Genomic DNA, 15,219 nt, shown 5'->3' on the forward strand with positions numbered 1-15,219 from the left:
ATCTCCAACGAGCCGAGAGTTCAGTCGGCGGCAGGGCAGTCGGGACTCACCCGGAAATGGCGAGCGGAGTGAGGTGACGTGACTGGTCTCTCAAAATCTGACGAAAATCTTCTAAACTGACCTTTGTTGAGCTGAAATGAAGACAGATTCAGCAACTGCACGGCCTATTTCTCGCTTAAAATGTTTTCAGAAACATGTTTCAGTGAACTATCTTAGTACAATATCAGATCGTATTCTGAACGGCCACCATGACAGTCTGGCTCTCAATATCCGGAGAAAACAAACCCATGTGACACGTTCGTCCAATCAGCTGCCGGTTTTCATTACTTGGGCAACAATACAGAGTAGCGCCGCCTGGTGTTATGGAGACGTATTATGTTTCTCAGCCGCCACATGAAGTAAACAAACACAGCTGCGTTAATTTCGAGTTAAATATTAAAAAATGAACGCAAAAATGAACGCGTTAATTTTGACAGCCCTATTAATAACCTTTTTCTGATAAGCTTTTAAGCTTTACTCTTTTCCGCATGTTTCCCAATACTGCCCATGACTAACAGAAATTACTCGTTTAAACTTCTTTAAAGGATGTGTTTGTCCATCTGCAATGAGTACTGAACCCAAATAAAGTGGAGAGTGGGTGTTTCCCATGCTGTAGTTTTTGGCACGTGGACACTTCTCTGTGCCCAGCTTGTCCATGAAGGCCCATCAGTTCACAGCCCGACACTGTTGCTCACACAGGATGGCACACAGACGAGCCGAATCATGCCCAGGGCTGTGATGCTAACCACTTCTGCCTTCAATTGAATTCATTGAGGAGCCGGGAGGCTGTTATTGAAGAGAGACAGACAGAGGCACAGACAGGGTGATGAAAGACGCAAAGCGGGTTAGCTGGATGGGTGAGCGATGATGAGAGGGGAGAGGAGGGAATGGCACATGGCTCCAATCACTGCTCCTTTCTCTACCGCTCTCTATCTGTCTATCTGTCAGATGTTTTTCTCCCCCACATTTATTCTCTCCGTTTCTCATTTGCACACCGTCTCTCTTCTTCACTGTCTCTCTTTCTATCCCTTTCATCATACTGTATGACTAGTCTATTTTATTTATTCAATTTAAGCTCCTGAAATGGCATTTTTTTGTTAATGTGCTTGTGTGAGTGTGAGATTGTTTTATTGTTTCCATTTGCTGATTGCCTCCAAAGTGACTGTACATTTTCTTCCTTTGAGAAAACAAATCAGAGCATAGAGTTTCAACTGAAACTGTGTCCTGTGTTGTTTTTGGTGGGTGGGGCTCGGGTGAAAGTAGAGGTGGGAATTGGGATGTGTTTCTCTGTTTTGGGGGTGACCTGAGGTTCAAGGGTGGGGTTTGGAAGTGTGAGTGTTGTCATATGGATAAAAATTATGCGTTTCGGATAACTTTAGTGGCTTAGATTGGAATGGGTGTGTGCATAGTGACTCAAAACACGCGCAAAGCATTCTGCGGTGGTTTGTTAGAAGTGGGAAAAATGATCGATTCTTACATGCATTGCGATTCTCTCTAGAACGATTCGATTCTCGATTCAGATAAGTTAATAATCGTGTAATGTCTCCTGTAGTCAGGTGTGTTTGGCAATTTGCGATGAAGCAGAGCAGCAAACTGTAGCAGCTTGCAGTCTTTCTCTTTCAAACCAGCTGCCGCTAAAATTGGAGACAGACGCCGGTAGAGCAGAGCAAAGAAGGAGTCAGGACCTTCTTCCTGTATTTACTTTCTTGCTCCCTCCCCCAGACATATCCGACCAATAAGAGGCCTGGACGTTCTTGCCTGATTTGTAATGACGCATTTTGCTACGCTTGGATTGTTCTAGGTGTGAAACCAAACCAAATCGACTGAGGGCAAATCGCTTCAAGTTTACTACCTCACCAACTGATTCGGATCAAAGCAAACAAACTACAGGTGTGAAAACGCCCTTAGAGTTTAGGCAAGAGTGCAGAAAAAAACACACACAAAAATGGCCTAAAGAAAAAAAACAAAAATTTTTATATACACATGATCTAATAAGACATACATAAAATAATTAGACAAAACACATATAGGCTGTTCATCTACTTTATCAGTTTACATCGGACACCTTCATGTTCTGAGAAGCCAATTATCCACCTTTGAAAATGACTGAGCCTCTGACATGGAAGATTACTGTGAGAGAAGGTGATTTTCACAAGCATGTTTAAGGCTTTAGCATGCAAAATAAAAACCTCAGTAGACAAAAAATTTCATTAAAACTTGTGTGTGACAAATATATGTCAAAATCGCTCAAAAAGCCTTGTCTAGCTGCTTTGTCTAGGAAATGATTAGCAAACTCTGAGTTGCAAACTCAGATTTATATGTATATTTTTAAAAAGCACTCATGGAAATGTACATATCGATTTTTTTCATCGATAATCTGTTTAGAATCGAATCATTGGCCTCTGAATCGGAATCGAATCGTGAGGTGCCAAGAGATTCCCACCCCTAGTGTTTGTCGAAAACATTTGCATATTGACTCTGAAACCAAATAGGCTAAAGGCTGTTTTACAGTTGTGCGGAGGCTCCTCGCACTTGCCGGAGCCTACGTAAGTGGCCTGATGTTTACTTGTGCGCTGGTGTGTGCGTCGAGCCAGCGTGGGTGTGTGTGTGTGGGGAGTGGGTGATAGAGCGAGGGAGAAGTGAGAGAGGGACGGCGATTAGCTTTGGGGCGAGTACCGACTCTAGAGTCATAGTGAGAGAAACTAAGTGTCTCCCCTGTGTTTTCTGACCACGGTGGGAAATCTGTAGCGGGAAAAGTTAACCCTCTCCTTGATTTCACATTGTTTATGGAGAAGGAGAACCAGGAAATGAGTCGGGGGGAATGCAACGCTACCAAGCCACGGCCGAGCGACGTGCGTTACATTACAGTTACATTTTTGGAGATGTGCACGTCAGGCTACAGCGTAGGGTCCGGCGTAGATGCAGAGGGGTCTAAGGGCTACGCCGTCGATTTTACGCACAACTATAAAATGGCCTTTAGAGTCACGCTCCTATTGTGGTCGGCTGGTCGCAAACGTGTTTATCGGTTTCTGCAGTATTTTGAACATAATTTCAGTATTGGTACGCTTCATGATTCCAAGACTACATTTCACTCACAGTGTAAAGTTGCCTCTCCTGCATCTGTATTTCAATGAGAACTGACACAGGACTCTGGAGCTGCACTGTGAAAAGAGCTGGGGGTCAGGCGGATGTCTGGTTCTCAGTGTTGTGGTGCCTGTGACAAAGAGAATAGACAGCAACCTGAGACTCACAGGCCTGTTTGTTTCCTGTTGGTGCAGATTATCACATTTCACCAGCCAGGAGGGACATGGACTAAGCATCATGGGAGAGTGACATTCTGGGTGATGTTTGTGTGTTTGTGTTCTCATTTAATGGGATTATTACAGAACAAGGAATCTTGGACAGATATGGAAACCTTTTAGGTTAGGTACTGCCTGCCAGTTTGTTCTTCTGCAAGCATGTAAATTACATCAAATCCAGTTAGTTAGGACCTCATTTCCCTATACATGTAGACATATATTTGACAAAAATGTCAAGAGTTCAACCTCTGTTTGAGCTTTGTGAACAGTTTTCTGACAGTTTATTTAAAGGTCCTATGACATGCTGCTTTTTGGATGCTTTTCTAAAAGCCTTAGTAGTCCCCTAATACTGTATCTGAAGTCGCTTTCCCGAAATTCAGCCTTCGTGCAGATTTACAGCCACTAGAGAGTGGAGGAGAGAGGGGGGAGGGGCCAAGGTGGAGGGTGGGGGTGTGGCCTTGACCAACTGCCACTTTGCTCGTTTGAAAGCCATGTCTCTTTCTCATGGGTGGCCCAAATTCTCTTGTCGGGCAAAGCAGAGAAAGGGGAGGTATAACCTTGCTCCTTATGACCTCATAAGGAGGAGATTCCAGATCGGCCCATCTGAGCTTTCATTTTCTCAAAGGCAGAGCAGGATACCCAGGGCTCGGTTTACACCTATCACCATTTCTAGCCACTAGGGGACCATAGGCAAGCTGGGGGAACTCATATTAATGTTAAAAAACCTCATAAAGTGACATTTTCATGCCATGGGACCTTTCAAGGTTATGATGATTCTTTTGCAGAGAAAGTTTTCGAGGAAAGTATGGTCCCCACTGCATAAGGCTTGAAGACATAAAATGCTTCTTCCGGTTAACCTCTGCATGTTTAAAAAAGAAAAAGCCTCCCAGCTGAAGTTAATGATTATCTACTACGACTGACTCTGTGACTCAACCAATCCAGCTTAATTATGTATTGCAACACAGCACACTCTGTGCCCTCTCAAACAAAAATATTGGCATCTCCGCTGTGTTGAAATCTTTGGTGTTTGGTTAGCACTCTCTTTTCAAATCAACTTTCTCTCCAGATGATATCACCACATAGCTCAAAAGAATTTCTATTACTTGTGATCATCCATCTCGAGCTCGCCAACTTGTTTCTTGTGATCTCCAATCCGCGGGTTCAATCTCCGAGCGTCATTCCCTCCCCGTATGTGAGGTCATGTTGAGCTGTTCTGTGTGATGTTGTTGCCATATCAGATAGGCTGTTGCTCCCCAGCAGAGATTGTGTTTGCTGTGTGAACAGTGGAGAAGTAATGGTGGTGCGGGGCAGCCAGGCCAGCGGCAGAGGGAGGGGCGGGGTGAGGGCTTTGTTAAGAAAATCAGGAATTCTTCCGGCTGGCAGATGAAGTCAGTGCATTCCTCCAAAGCAGCTCCCTATAGGCAGCCAGTGGAGCAGAGCCAGGCACTGAATGAGGGGCAAGATAATGGTGGGGCTCAGTATTAAACACCTCCCATTGAGAACCGGAGAGACAGACAGAAAGAGAACACCATCTGTCCGACTCTCGGTGAAGAGTTGTCTTTTACCCACCTAGGCTACAAAGTTTCATTTACTGTGCCAAGTTCTAAAGATAATCCTAACACCGCCCGAGGCATTTAACTTTTTATGAGCACTGCGGTATTTTATTACCTTGTTATGAAGCTGAGCTGTACAGGACAGACAAACAGACAGACGGACAGAGAGATTGAACATAACAATATTCATTTAGGTTAAACCTGCTTCCAAGACGCATTTCAGGCAACCTGCTGATCTGCTCTATGAAGTCTGATGAGACCCAGTTCTAGTCCTGCTGAGGGGGATCAAACTGAGGGACACACACACACACACACACACACACACACACACACACACACACACACACACACACACACACACACACACACACACACACACACGTTCTATCTCTCCTGCCACGTTTCTGTGTATTTCTACCCACACAAACACCCTCTCCCAAACATAGACACACTTGAGTTGCTCCACTTTCCCTGTCCGTTCCCGTCGGCAGTAAGCTATCATAACTGCTTTGAAGGAGGGCAGCGGAGCGTTTAATTGGGTTACAGATTGGCATTTATGCTTCCAGGTCCACAAGATACTGCTGGGGCTCTTAACTAACCAGTCTGTTCTTTTACAACTGGAAAATTGGATTTCTGGATTAATCATCAGTCATATCAACACACCTCTAACATGTCCCTCTGTTCTTGTTTTTCAGAGTCCGTGCCATGCAGTGTTGAGTTGAGTCAAGCCGAGCTGAAGTGATCCGTTTTGAAAACCGTCTTACCCTTCACCCCGTCTCACCTGGTCCCAGATGGAGCTCAAAGTGTGGGTGGACGGAGTGGTGCGGGTGGTGTGCGGCCTGTCTGAGGAGACATCCTGCCAGGATGTAGTCATCGCTCTGGCCCAGGCCATTGGTGGGTACCTCAAACTCTTTTGTGTTTACAAGCTGTTGTTACTTGGCACCTTGTTTGTTTGCTTGACAGTTTATTTTGTCGCCTTAAGCGATTCGATAACAGCCCTGCAATGACAATTTGATGCAGACAAAAACAAGAGTACTTTTAAGTGCTAAGGTTTTAGCAATCCGGTTCTGCACTTACCTTTTCATTCTCCACTGACCCAAAATTAGTACTCTGTCAGATTCAGTCAGGGGGTCAGTATGGATTTGAGCCATCTCTCTGTCCCTGTATCCTTTATTCAAGCCTTACGCTGCAGCAACATTGAACAACATAAATCCAGATATAGCACTCTCCTCCTTCCATGAGTGAGCTGCCTGCCAAGTCATCAGGGAGGGCTTGTCCTAATTTCAAGGTCCTTGTGGAAACTTTGGTTTATTTGAATTCTTTTTACATGTGCGAGTCTTACGCAGCAGCCTTTTATTCCCGTCCTCAGAGGCAGAGATTTAAAGGTATCAGCATCATCACAATGCATTTGATGTTATTTGTTCACTTAGCGCTACTTGCGTCGAAGCAGTGGAAGGAGTCAAACCAACTGCTTAAATTACACTGAAGGAGAAACAAATGTCTCGACTGATTTATGTGTTATACGTTTTTATAGACACTGTGTCTCATGCAGTTTTTTCAATTTGATATGGTGGTGTTTTAGGGATGGTAGGTTGTGTTGTCTTTCAGTTTGTTGGTATTTCTTCGTACTCACTCTGTGTCTCTCTCTGTCCCCAGGTCAGACAGGCCGCTATGTTCTGATCCAGCGTCTTAGGGATACAGAGAGGCAGCTGTTGGCTACAGAGAAGCCTCTGGAGTCTCTGGCTAAGTTAGGCCAACACGGCGCCGAAGTTCAGTTCTTCCTGCGCCGTACTGGCCCAAGCAGCAGTGACGGACCCAGCTCGAAACAGGACAGACCACCTTCACCCCAACTGCCCAAGCATCCTGAGCCAGAGCCTTTGAAACGCAACCAGCCTAAGAAAGCACTCACCTTTAACCTGGGGCCATCCACCTCTCCGAATACCAAAGCCAAACAGTTTAAGAAGTCTCCTCGGGACTCTCCAGAGCAAAGAGCCTCCCCTTCTCCCAGCCCTGTATCCCCTCATATTCCATCCCCATCCCCATCCCCATCCCCAGCACTACCTATAGGCCCATCCAAAGAGGAGGTTTTTAGGAAGGTTCTTCAGCAACAGGAGCGACTGAGGGCTATGGAGGCGCAGCTAGAAGCCCTAGAGAGGGAGTCACACACATGGGAGCGTCCCAGCCCATCTCCATGTCCTTCACCGGTTTCTGACACTCACTTGAAAGAAGAGATGGACGCTCTGGAGCAAGCGGCGCGGAGGAACCATGCCGAGCTCGCCCATGAACAGTATTGGGAGGAGGAGCTTAAGGCAGAGGTGGAGAGGGAGCGAGGAATGAGGAGGAAGCTTGGGGAGCTCCACGCCAAGCTCGACGACTGCGGACGGCGGCTCCACAAGTTCTCCGTTCGCGCTGCTCAGCTGGAGCAAGAGATCCAGCGGGAAAGCCAGACGGAAGGGAAAGCCACCAGACCCGAGGAATCCCTCGACGCCATGAAGGCAGAACTCCAGAGTCGGGAGAATCACGGGACAGAGCTGGAGGAGCAGCTTTCTGAGACTGACAAGGCTCTGGGGAAGGCAGAGTCTCTGATGCAGGTAAGGAGAGAGGTGACGGTTCTGGAGAAAGGGCTATAAATCCACATCAGCCAGTGTTGTCATTTGAGGGGTGTAGCACAGACGCTCTTCTAGCTATACTGTGAAACTGTATCCCTCTCCTACCTGCATACTGCAGCAGACAAACAACAGTGCAGAGACACTTGAACACATGATTTATTGTGGCATTTTTATTAATAATTAATTATTCAAGCAATTACGATGACATAAATGCTGTATTCTCATATCCTACCTTGTATGAAAAATGTTTACTGTCTGACGAATTATTTACAGTCCAGCCGAACTGGTTTGGCAGGTATCATCTTGTATGCATGTCCTGAACACATGGTTACCAATGGTGTTTATATTACATTGCCAATATCAACATATTCTTGTACCTTGTCTATGGAAAAAGAGATTAAAGAAGATTGATTTGTAGAACAAAAGCCCCTTTTATTGGATCTACTCAGCCTCAACGTATGGTAGTTTGTGGTGTCATTGTTTGTTTACTTTGGTGGTTGTCATAGACGCGGCTGTGTCAATAAAAGCCGAACCCAGTTTAAAGTAGACTTGAGTTTCCTCATAATCCACATGAAACCCAAGACTCTGATATCCACTTCATGGAGCTCACTCAGACTAGTTCCAGCCAGTGGAATGAAGAATTAAATTCTTCTTTTATTTGTAGTATAGCAGACGTTTTAAATGTTTTGCCACGAGGAAGTGGAGCACGCTGAAAACATTTTTTTTGGTCTAGTGTTTCCATGTCTTCATTAGCAAAGACCAGCCACAGTCAAAGACCTTTGTGTCCCATTCTCAATCCACTGGGCTACAACTAATAACATGCAAACTGGCTGCAAAACTGATTAAAACCTAACGATAAGCTCATTTGCTTCTCAGTCAGTCCTACCTCATGGGCATGTGTCTGACTCTGCCCGATTGATGCTACAGAGAGGGGACTGTGTCATGATCAATTTGCCAATTATATAGAAAGCATCCTGCTGCACAACAGAGGTATTAGGCTTCTTTTTTTTATTTTTTCATATTTACTGGTATAATATGTACCACCGTGTCATAACAGGACTGCAAGAGTTTATAATCCGAAAGTAACCACAAAGGCATTTTGCCACCCAGGCAGTTATCGCCTGGAAGAAATTAGATGCTTCTATTTCCTGTAAATTAAATGTTAATATTGGTAACATAATACAGTATAATAAAGCTCAATCCATAGTAATAGAAAGGTGCGCCTGTCTGGCCGTGTCAGTCATCAGTCAGCTGATGGGTCGAGGCTGCCCAAGTGTTGGTGGTGATGAGCACAGCGTTGCAGTCATTAGGCAAATAGAGGCAGACCTGCAGGTGTGAACTGCCTCAGCAGGCTGCCTCAGTCCGACATCAATTACACCTACGCACGCACGGACACACACACACAAACACAAACGCACAGATGCTGGGGTTGGGGACTCCTCCTGCTGCTCCCTGTACTGTGTGCAGACATTGATTACGCACAAATGGATAGTCGATTAAGACTGATTGACCGGCCTGTTTGTGTGCATCACAGTTTAATCCGTGAGTGCAGAGGTGATGCCGCTGTCTCGATGGAGCCTCTCTGAACTCCACGTTTTCAATAATTGGAGCTGATGATTATCTCGGCCCCCTGGCATCTGGTCGGATTAAGACGGCTTTGAAATGCAGCAGGCAAATGAGCATAGTAATGTATCGGTCTGTATAAGTATATGCCTCAGGCTACTGGAATCTGATGCAATCAGAAAACAATGCTTATGGCAGTTGTGGAACTTTGATGATGATGTATTGTAGCTGATTGGTCTGATGATAGGGGATAGTCTCTTTCACTGACTGGACTTGTAGACTTTGCTGCCCCCTGATGGTGAAAGGTTGCATGGCATTTACAGTAGAAGAAATGAGACCTAAAGTCAAAATATAGTCCTGCCTTTTAATTACATTAATACATTCTGCTGTCGGTGTTTTATTACATTTATCATTCAAGTCGTGGAGAAAAGACTTATGTCTACTGATTAATGGGCACGCTTAGCTCATCCCATTTTCATATGCTGCGCCCATTTACAGGCAAACATGGTGTTCAGTGAGTCAGCACTGACTGATGTGAGCTCTCAATCGTCCTTTGTTTTCCTCACTGATCCACTTTTCCATCTCAGGCCAAACAGGAGGAGCTGGAGGAGTTGAATAAGGAGCTGAGGCAGTGTAACCTGCAGCAGTTTATTCAACAGACAGGTGTCCTGCCAGCGCACACTCACTCACGCACCGAGCTTCAGGAGCAACTGGAGCAGTTTGAACTGGCACATCTTCTGCAGGATGGCTACAGGAATGGAAGTATGGAAACAAAAAGAAATATTCGAGCTCCACATTGTGTACTTGGCTGTTAATGCTAGATGACCTGCCCTCTAAACATATTTCTGTCTCTCCATCAGGCCACAGTGTAAGTCAAGTGGAATCGCCACCTCGGCCCACTGCCAAACAGTTCCTGGGACATCCACGCAACCTGCAAAACCCTCTGGTGTCCAGTCTCAACCCTGAGGGTGTGTATGTGTGAGACCCTGCTTCCCAAGTCCATACCGCTCTCCTCTCCTGCCCTGCCCGTCCCCTGGTGCCAGAGTTCCTTGTCCCCATACTTTCCACCCCAGCTTGATTGGGTTTAAGGCTACAACTGCCATTTCTTGGTGTTGGGTAGTGGAAGCAGCTGTACGGGGGAGGTTCCTGCTACATCTCAGCAGCTTCCCTGTGCTCCACTTTTAAAGGCTGAAAGACTTCTCTTCTGCGCCCTACTCTCAGTCTTTTGCTGATTCCTGTCTCTAACAGCTGATTTAACACATTCCTCCCTCCATTTTCTCACACATATCTGTACACTTTAATTCTGTGGGTCTATCCTTTCATGTTGTCTCTCCTCCCCGCCCTCCTCCTCTCTCACCGTTTGCTTCTGGACTAACAGTAACTGCTTCCATTATACTTTAATACACTTTAATACATCTGGGACCTTGCTCCTAACCCCCCCTCTGTAATACAGAGCAGCCTTTCCACCCTCAAGTCAACAATCCATTGCACGGGGAATGACTGTAGCAGACATTCTGATTGTAGCGCTGTTTTTATACTGTGACATGAAAAGATATGAGACCAATGCCATTTCAGTATGCCTTTTATGTATGAATACTATTTATATGTGAGGGGGGTGTATCTATACAATGCTTTGTACTTTGGGGACGCTTGACTTCCAAAGAGCAAGAGCCTTTCACGGAAGGGCTCTGCAAAATGTTTTGCACTGTCCCATTCTCTTCCTGTGTGAAGCCTTGGCCCTGGTTGCCTACAGAGAAATGTATCGTTCTGTTCCCTTTCTGCTCTGCTTGAAGACAATTTATTTTAGGAGCTTATAGCTTTTGCCAGTCTATTTTTGTCAAGCTCCATGCTAAAAGACAGGATACATTTCAAAAGCAGTGCAACAAGGCCATGGTTTGTTTAATAAAGATAGATAGATATATCTATATATCTATCTATCTATCTATATACATTTCTTTTCCTCCACTGGGATTGATGCGCCTGGTTCTTTTGCTGTCATCACACCTAACATTTGACCTGTCATAACTTGTATTGTGCCTCGATGTACTGTAGATTTAGTACACGCTTACTTAGCTAAGCCCTGATAACAAACATCAAGCAACCAAGGGAAGCTGTTGTTTTCGGTGCTCAGTCGGTCTTCATTGCTGTTATTCACAAATGACCATCCAAATCAACCTAAACCAATATTTACTTTACCATAGCACTTCTTATTATACGGCTCTATTATGCTGACAGGTCAAAGTGACGTGTGTTTGAGTGTGCACGTTCTCCTTACCGTCTACAGTGTGGTGTTTTCTCTGTGGGATTATACAGACGCTCCTTGCTTGGGAAACTACACACATCTCAGTGCTTGTTATAAAAAAACAAAAAACATGCTTGAAATCAATTCTGTCCCACAATGCTACTCTGACTACAAGACTTCAGTCGTAGGCCACAACACTCCGTGGGTTAGGGAATTAACCCAATAATTGTTTTTTTTTGTGTCAGCTAGTGCTTCTCATAGGCATGTGTGAATATCTGGATTGACCCCGGTCTCTCCTGCTGTGTCTTAGCTGAAAAAATGTTTTCCAAACAAAGGGATCATCATCCCCACTTATTTTTGTGTGTCTTGCAGTCCTGACATCCCGAGAGTCGTCATGGAGATAAAACATGGACCGCAGGGCCAAAGGAAAAGTTGTTCACTGTTCTGTCACCGTCACATCTTATTTAACTCCTTTCTTTGTAACTCATTATTTAATCGACCATGATATACATACTGTATATACATAAGACAAATATATTTACAGTTTTGCTACTGTAAACACTGCAAAGTATCTCTATGAAATGTAAAATAATTTAGAAACCTTTTACCTAGAGCAATTATTACCATTACTGTGTATTTAAATATAATAAAAATGTGCATTGTGTTTTAGATAATCTTTTGTTGAGTGATTGTTTTTCTTAATACCCTGTTTATGGAGTCCCATTTTATTATACTCTTCCTTGTAACTAGGAGTGGAAGTGCAATGCATCTGGAATACCCAGCAGTAAATAATTAACACACCAGTGTGCACTTTCTAAAAATTACAGTGCCATGAAGCTCCTATGTGAAATACATTATGAATATGTTATAGGTACTGAAATATGCATGCTCTCCTCATTACGTGTGGTACATGGGTCCTCTGATGCACGACCATTTTTGACGTTTTAAAGCCGGTATTCACCGGTTGCTGATTCAAAGTTCACAAAGTGCATCCTTGGTTGAAGAGGGAAATGTGGTATCACAGCCTCTCCTGATATGGGTGATGTAACATGGTATATCTACATGACATGTGACCGTAAACAAACAAGGGCAAGGCAGAACTGAGATTATTTGCGAGAGCTGACTATCAATCTATTTACATGTTAGTTTTAAATGTACCGAGTATATATTTTAAAAGTTCACTGATTGTTCATGCTATTAGTGAGGAACGGTGTCTTTTTGCTCAGCACCAGAGGACATCTGAGAAATGTGTGGACTTTATCCCTCTAAGTCGATGTAGGTTCCCTGTCATCCGTTATTAGCAAACCCTGACATGATACACAGTTGCACAAAGACGGCTTTCTGCACAACACTTGTCCCTCCATCCATCCCTCCATCCATCCCTTTCCTGTTTGTTTACCCTGGAGAGCCAATATGCTGGCTGTCACACTACTGAGTGACGTGAGCTTCCCTTGTGCTCTGGCTAACCCCTGACTGAAACTCTGTGGATTTCTATTAATACCCTCATCTGGTCAGACTTGCCAGACTTGCCAAAATCCCAAGCATGCACATTTTTTCTTTCCATTTCAATGTAGGAACGTGATGACAAAAGTCATCAAAAATATCCCATTTTTAATCAACCATTTCCACTTTGTGCCATTGTTGTTGTCTCTTGACAATTGTGTTAGATGCTCAGTTTAGACATTATGATTAATTATGTAGAATTGGATTTTACAAAAGAGCTTTAGAGCTGTCTGGTTTGGCAGAGGTTAGATAAGCTCCAAATCCTTGTTTGGTTCTCGCTGTCTGGACAATCCCACGGCATGGTGCAATGCTGATGGACGCCTACCGGTAGACATGAAGGATTCTGTGCTACACCTAAAGGTCAAAGTATATCTCATTTCCCACGCACTATTGTCACATTGGCAATGCTAATCCATTATAATGTAGAATTTGCTTTTATATTTCTGAAAATCATTGCATTACTTGTGGACCCTTCAGATTTAATGTTTTATTTTCAGCTGACCTCGGGCCAGTGTTGTACGTGGATTCTTTCCCCATTATCCTATACATGCAAAGTTAAATATATCCAACCTCACCCACTTCAAATCTAAACCCAAAGGACTCCAATCTCATAAAGGGGACATTAAAAGATTATGATGATGTTTCAGGACACCACACTGAGGGATTTATTATTCCTCATACAATGGTACTCCACACAAACTCCATCCAAATCTACTTTGGAAGGTGCCGGATGAATGTTAAAAGGGGTCGCAAAGCTTGATGTTTGGATGAAAACTGATCGATGCACATATATAACAGGCAGGGTCTGTCTGGAAAAGAACCTCCTTGTTGGACGAGAATGAGCATCTGCACGTCCACTTTATGATGATGAATGGGGGCCACAGGTTAATAAGTCGGACATGCTGCATATTCCTCTGTGTCACAATGAGTCATGCACTGATGGGAATGAAACATCCTCACCGATACCAAGAAGTGCATTAGTCAAACAGAAAGTAAGATACACTGCAAAATGGATTTGAGTGAAAACTTTACTTCTCACTTGAGAGATACCTTTTGCAAACACACATGGTACAAAATTGATACAATTGATATGCATTTTCTTATTTGGAACAAACATGTGAATAACTGGAAAACTGCTTCTACTGGAGTAAAGGCGTGGACACATTACTATATTTTCTCTATCCATTTTGTTCTAAAACGAAGTCCAGTGTCTTTATAATAACACTGGAGGGGCCCAATGGAACCTCTTCAAGAACCCTTGGGCCCCCATGAAATGGGAACAAGTGTGATTATCATATATAAACCACACAGAGGAAACAGAAACTCAAACATATTCTCGTACCAATAGTCTGAACGGTAGGTGGCATTACACAGAGGTCGGCTCTGTAGGAGGCAATGCAAAAGCTACAGGCCCCAAATAAGGAACAGTATGTGAGCATAGGAAGAAGTAGGCTACAGTGCACATGGAGACCGCTGGGAGGGCAGTCGTGTTAAGCAGGCCTGTCCCAGCAATGTGCACGGGACATGATCAAGGGCTGCTTGTAGATCTAGATGTTTGTCTGGTCCGGCTGTGGCTGGCCGTTGGACGAGCCAACATTGAGAAGTACTCCCAAAACCAGGTTAGCCGCTGTCACACGCACAGTGGAACTGGCAACTGGCACAATGTGCGTTAGTCAGTGGCTTACCTGCTTTTAGATTTCAGATAATACTGACAACCATGAGCACACAAAATCTGCGGATCGACACAGACAAAGGCTGTGGAATAAAACACTAAAAAAAAAAAAAAACACGAAAAAAACAGATAGCCAACATAAAGTGGAGATTAGTGGTAGGCTATCTTCTATTCACATCACTTAGACATAGCGGTATCTAAATTATTGTACACAACACAAAATGATAGGCTATAACAATTCAAATAAATTGACAAATCTCCTAAATCCTCCATTATCCGAACACTGTAACAAATTGTTAGAGAATTATAAATTACAGCTGGCTTCTAGTTCCAGTCCATGTATTTGGCTGCCGACATTTATTGAAATGCTTTTAATATCAATTGCCATGAAAAAAGTTCAAAATAATTACATCTGACAGCTGTATAGAAATGTAGAGAAATTACATCCAATGATTTGTTGGATGTGGCCTGATTCATCCACACCATAGGCTATAGAATAAAGAACAGTGGCAGGTAAAGGGAGTATACTTACCAGCCCCAAGTTTTCTTTTGGATTCATTTTAAAAGAAAAAAGCGTTTCATTTTCGCCGACAGGACCATACAAACCATCTATCCAAACATCCAAATAGTTTTTTCTCTGAAAAGAAATCACTGTGCACGGCTAAAGTTAGGTGCATTTTGATGATATAGTATAGCACACCGACACATAAGTTCAGTTCACTTGTACTACCCCGACCCT

General features: G+C 43.9%; 1 protein-coding gene across 7 annotated transcripts in view; it reads left to right on the forward strand.

The window, feature by feature from the left end:
• rassf7a (Ras association domain family member 7a) overlaps nt 1-11,753 on the forward strand; it is a 39,238-nt gene extending 27,485 nt beyond the window's left edge. For all 7 annotated transcript variants that reach the window (XM_028586457.1, XM_028586456.1, XM_028586455.1 and 4 more), the window contains 5 exons: nt 5,587-5,785; nt 6,548-7,482; nt 9,651-9,825; nt 9,924-10,031; nt 11,678-11,753. In XM_028586457.1, the coding sequence (XP_028442258.1) occupies nt 5,683-5,785; nt 6,548-7,482; nt 9,651-9,825; nt 9,924-10,031; nt 11,678-11,709 (1,353 nt within the window). In that variant the 5' untranslated portion in view covers nt 5,587-5,682 and the 3' untranslated portion in view covers nt 11,710-11,753. The remainder of the gene's footprint in view (nt 1-5,586; nt 5,786-6,547; nt 7,483-9,650; nt 9,826-9,923; nt 10,032-11,677) is intronic.
• Nucleotides 11,754-15,219: the final 3,466 nt, after the last annotated feature.

The sequence above is a fragment of the Perca flavescens genome, chromosome 8, assembly GCF_004354835.1.
Source record: "Perca flavescens isolate YP-PL-M2 chromosome 8, PFLA_1.0, whole genome shotgun sequence".
Taxonomy (NCBI): Eukaryota; Metazoa; Chordata; class Actinopteri; order Perciformes; family Percidae; genus Perca; species Perca flavescens.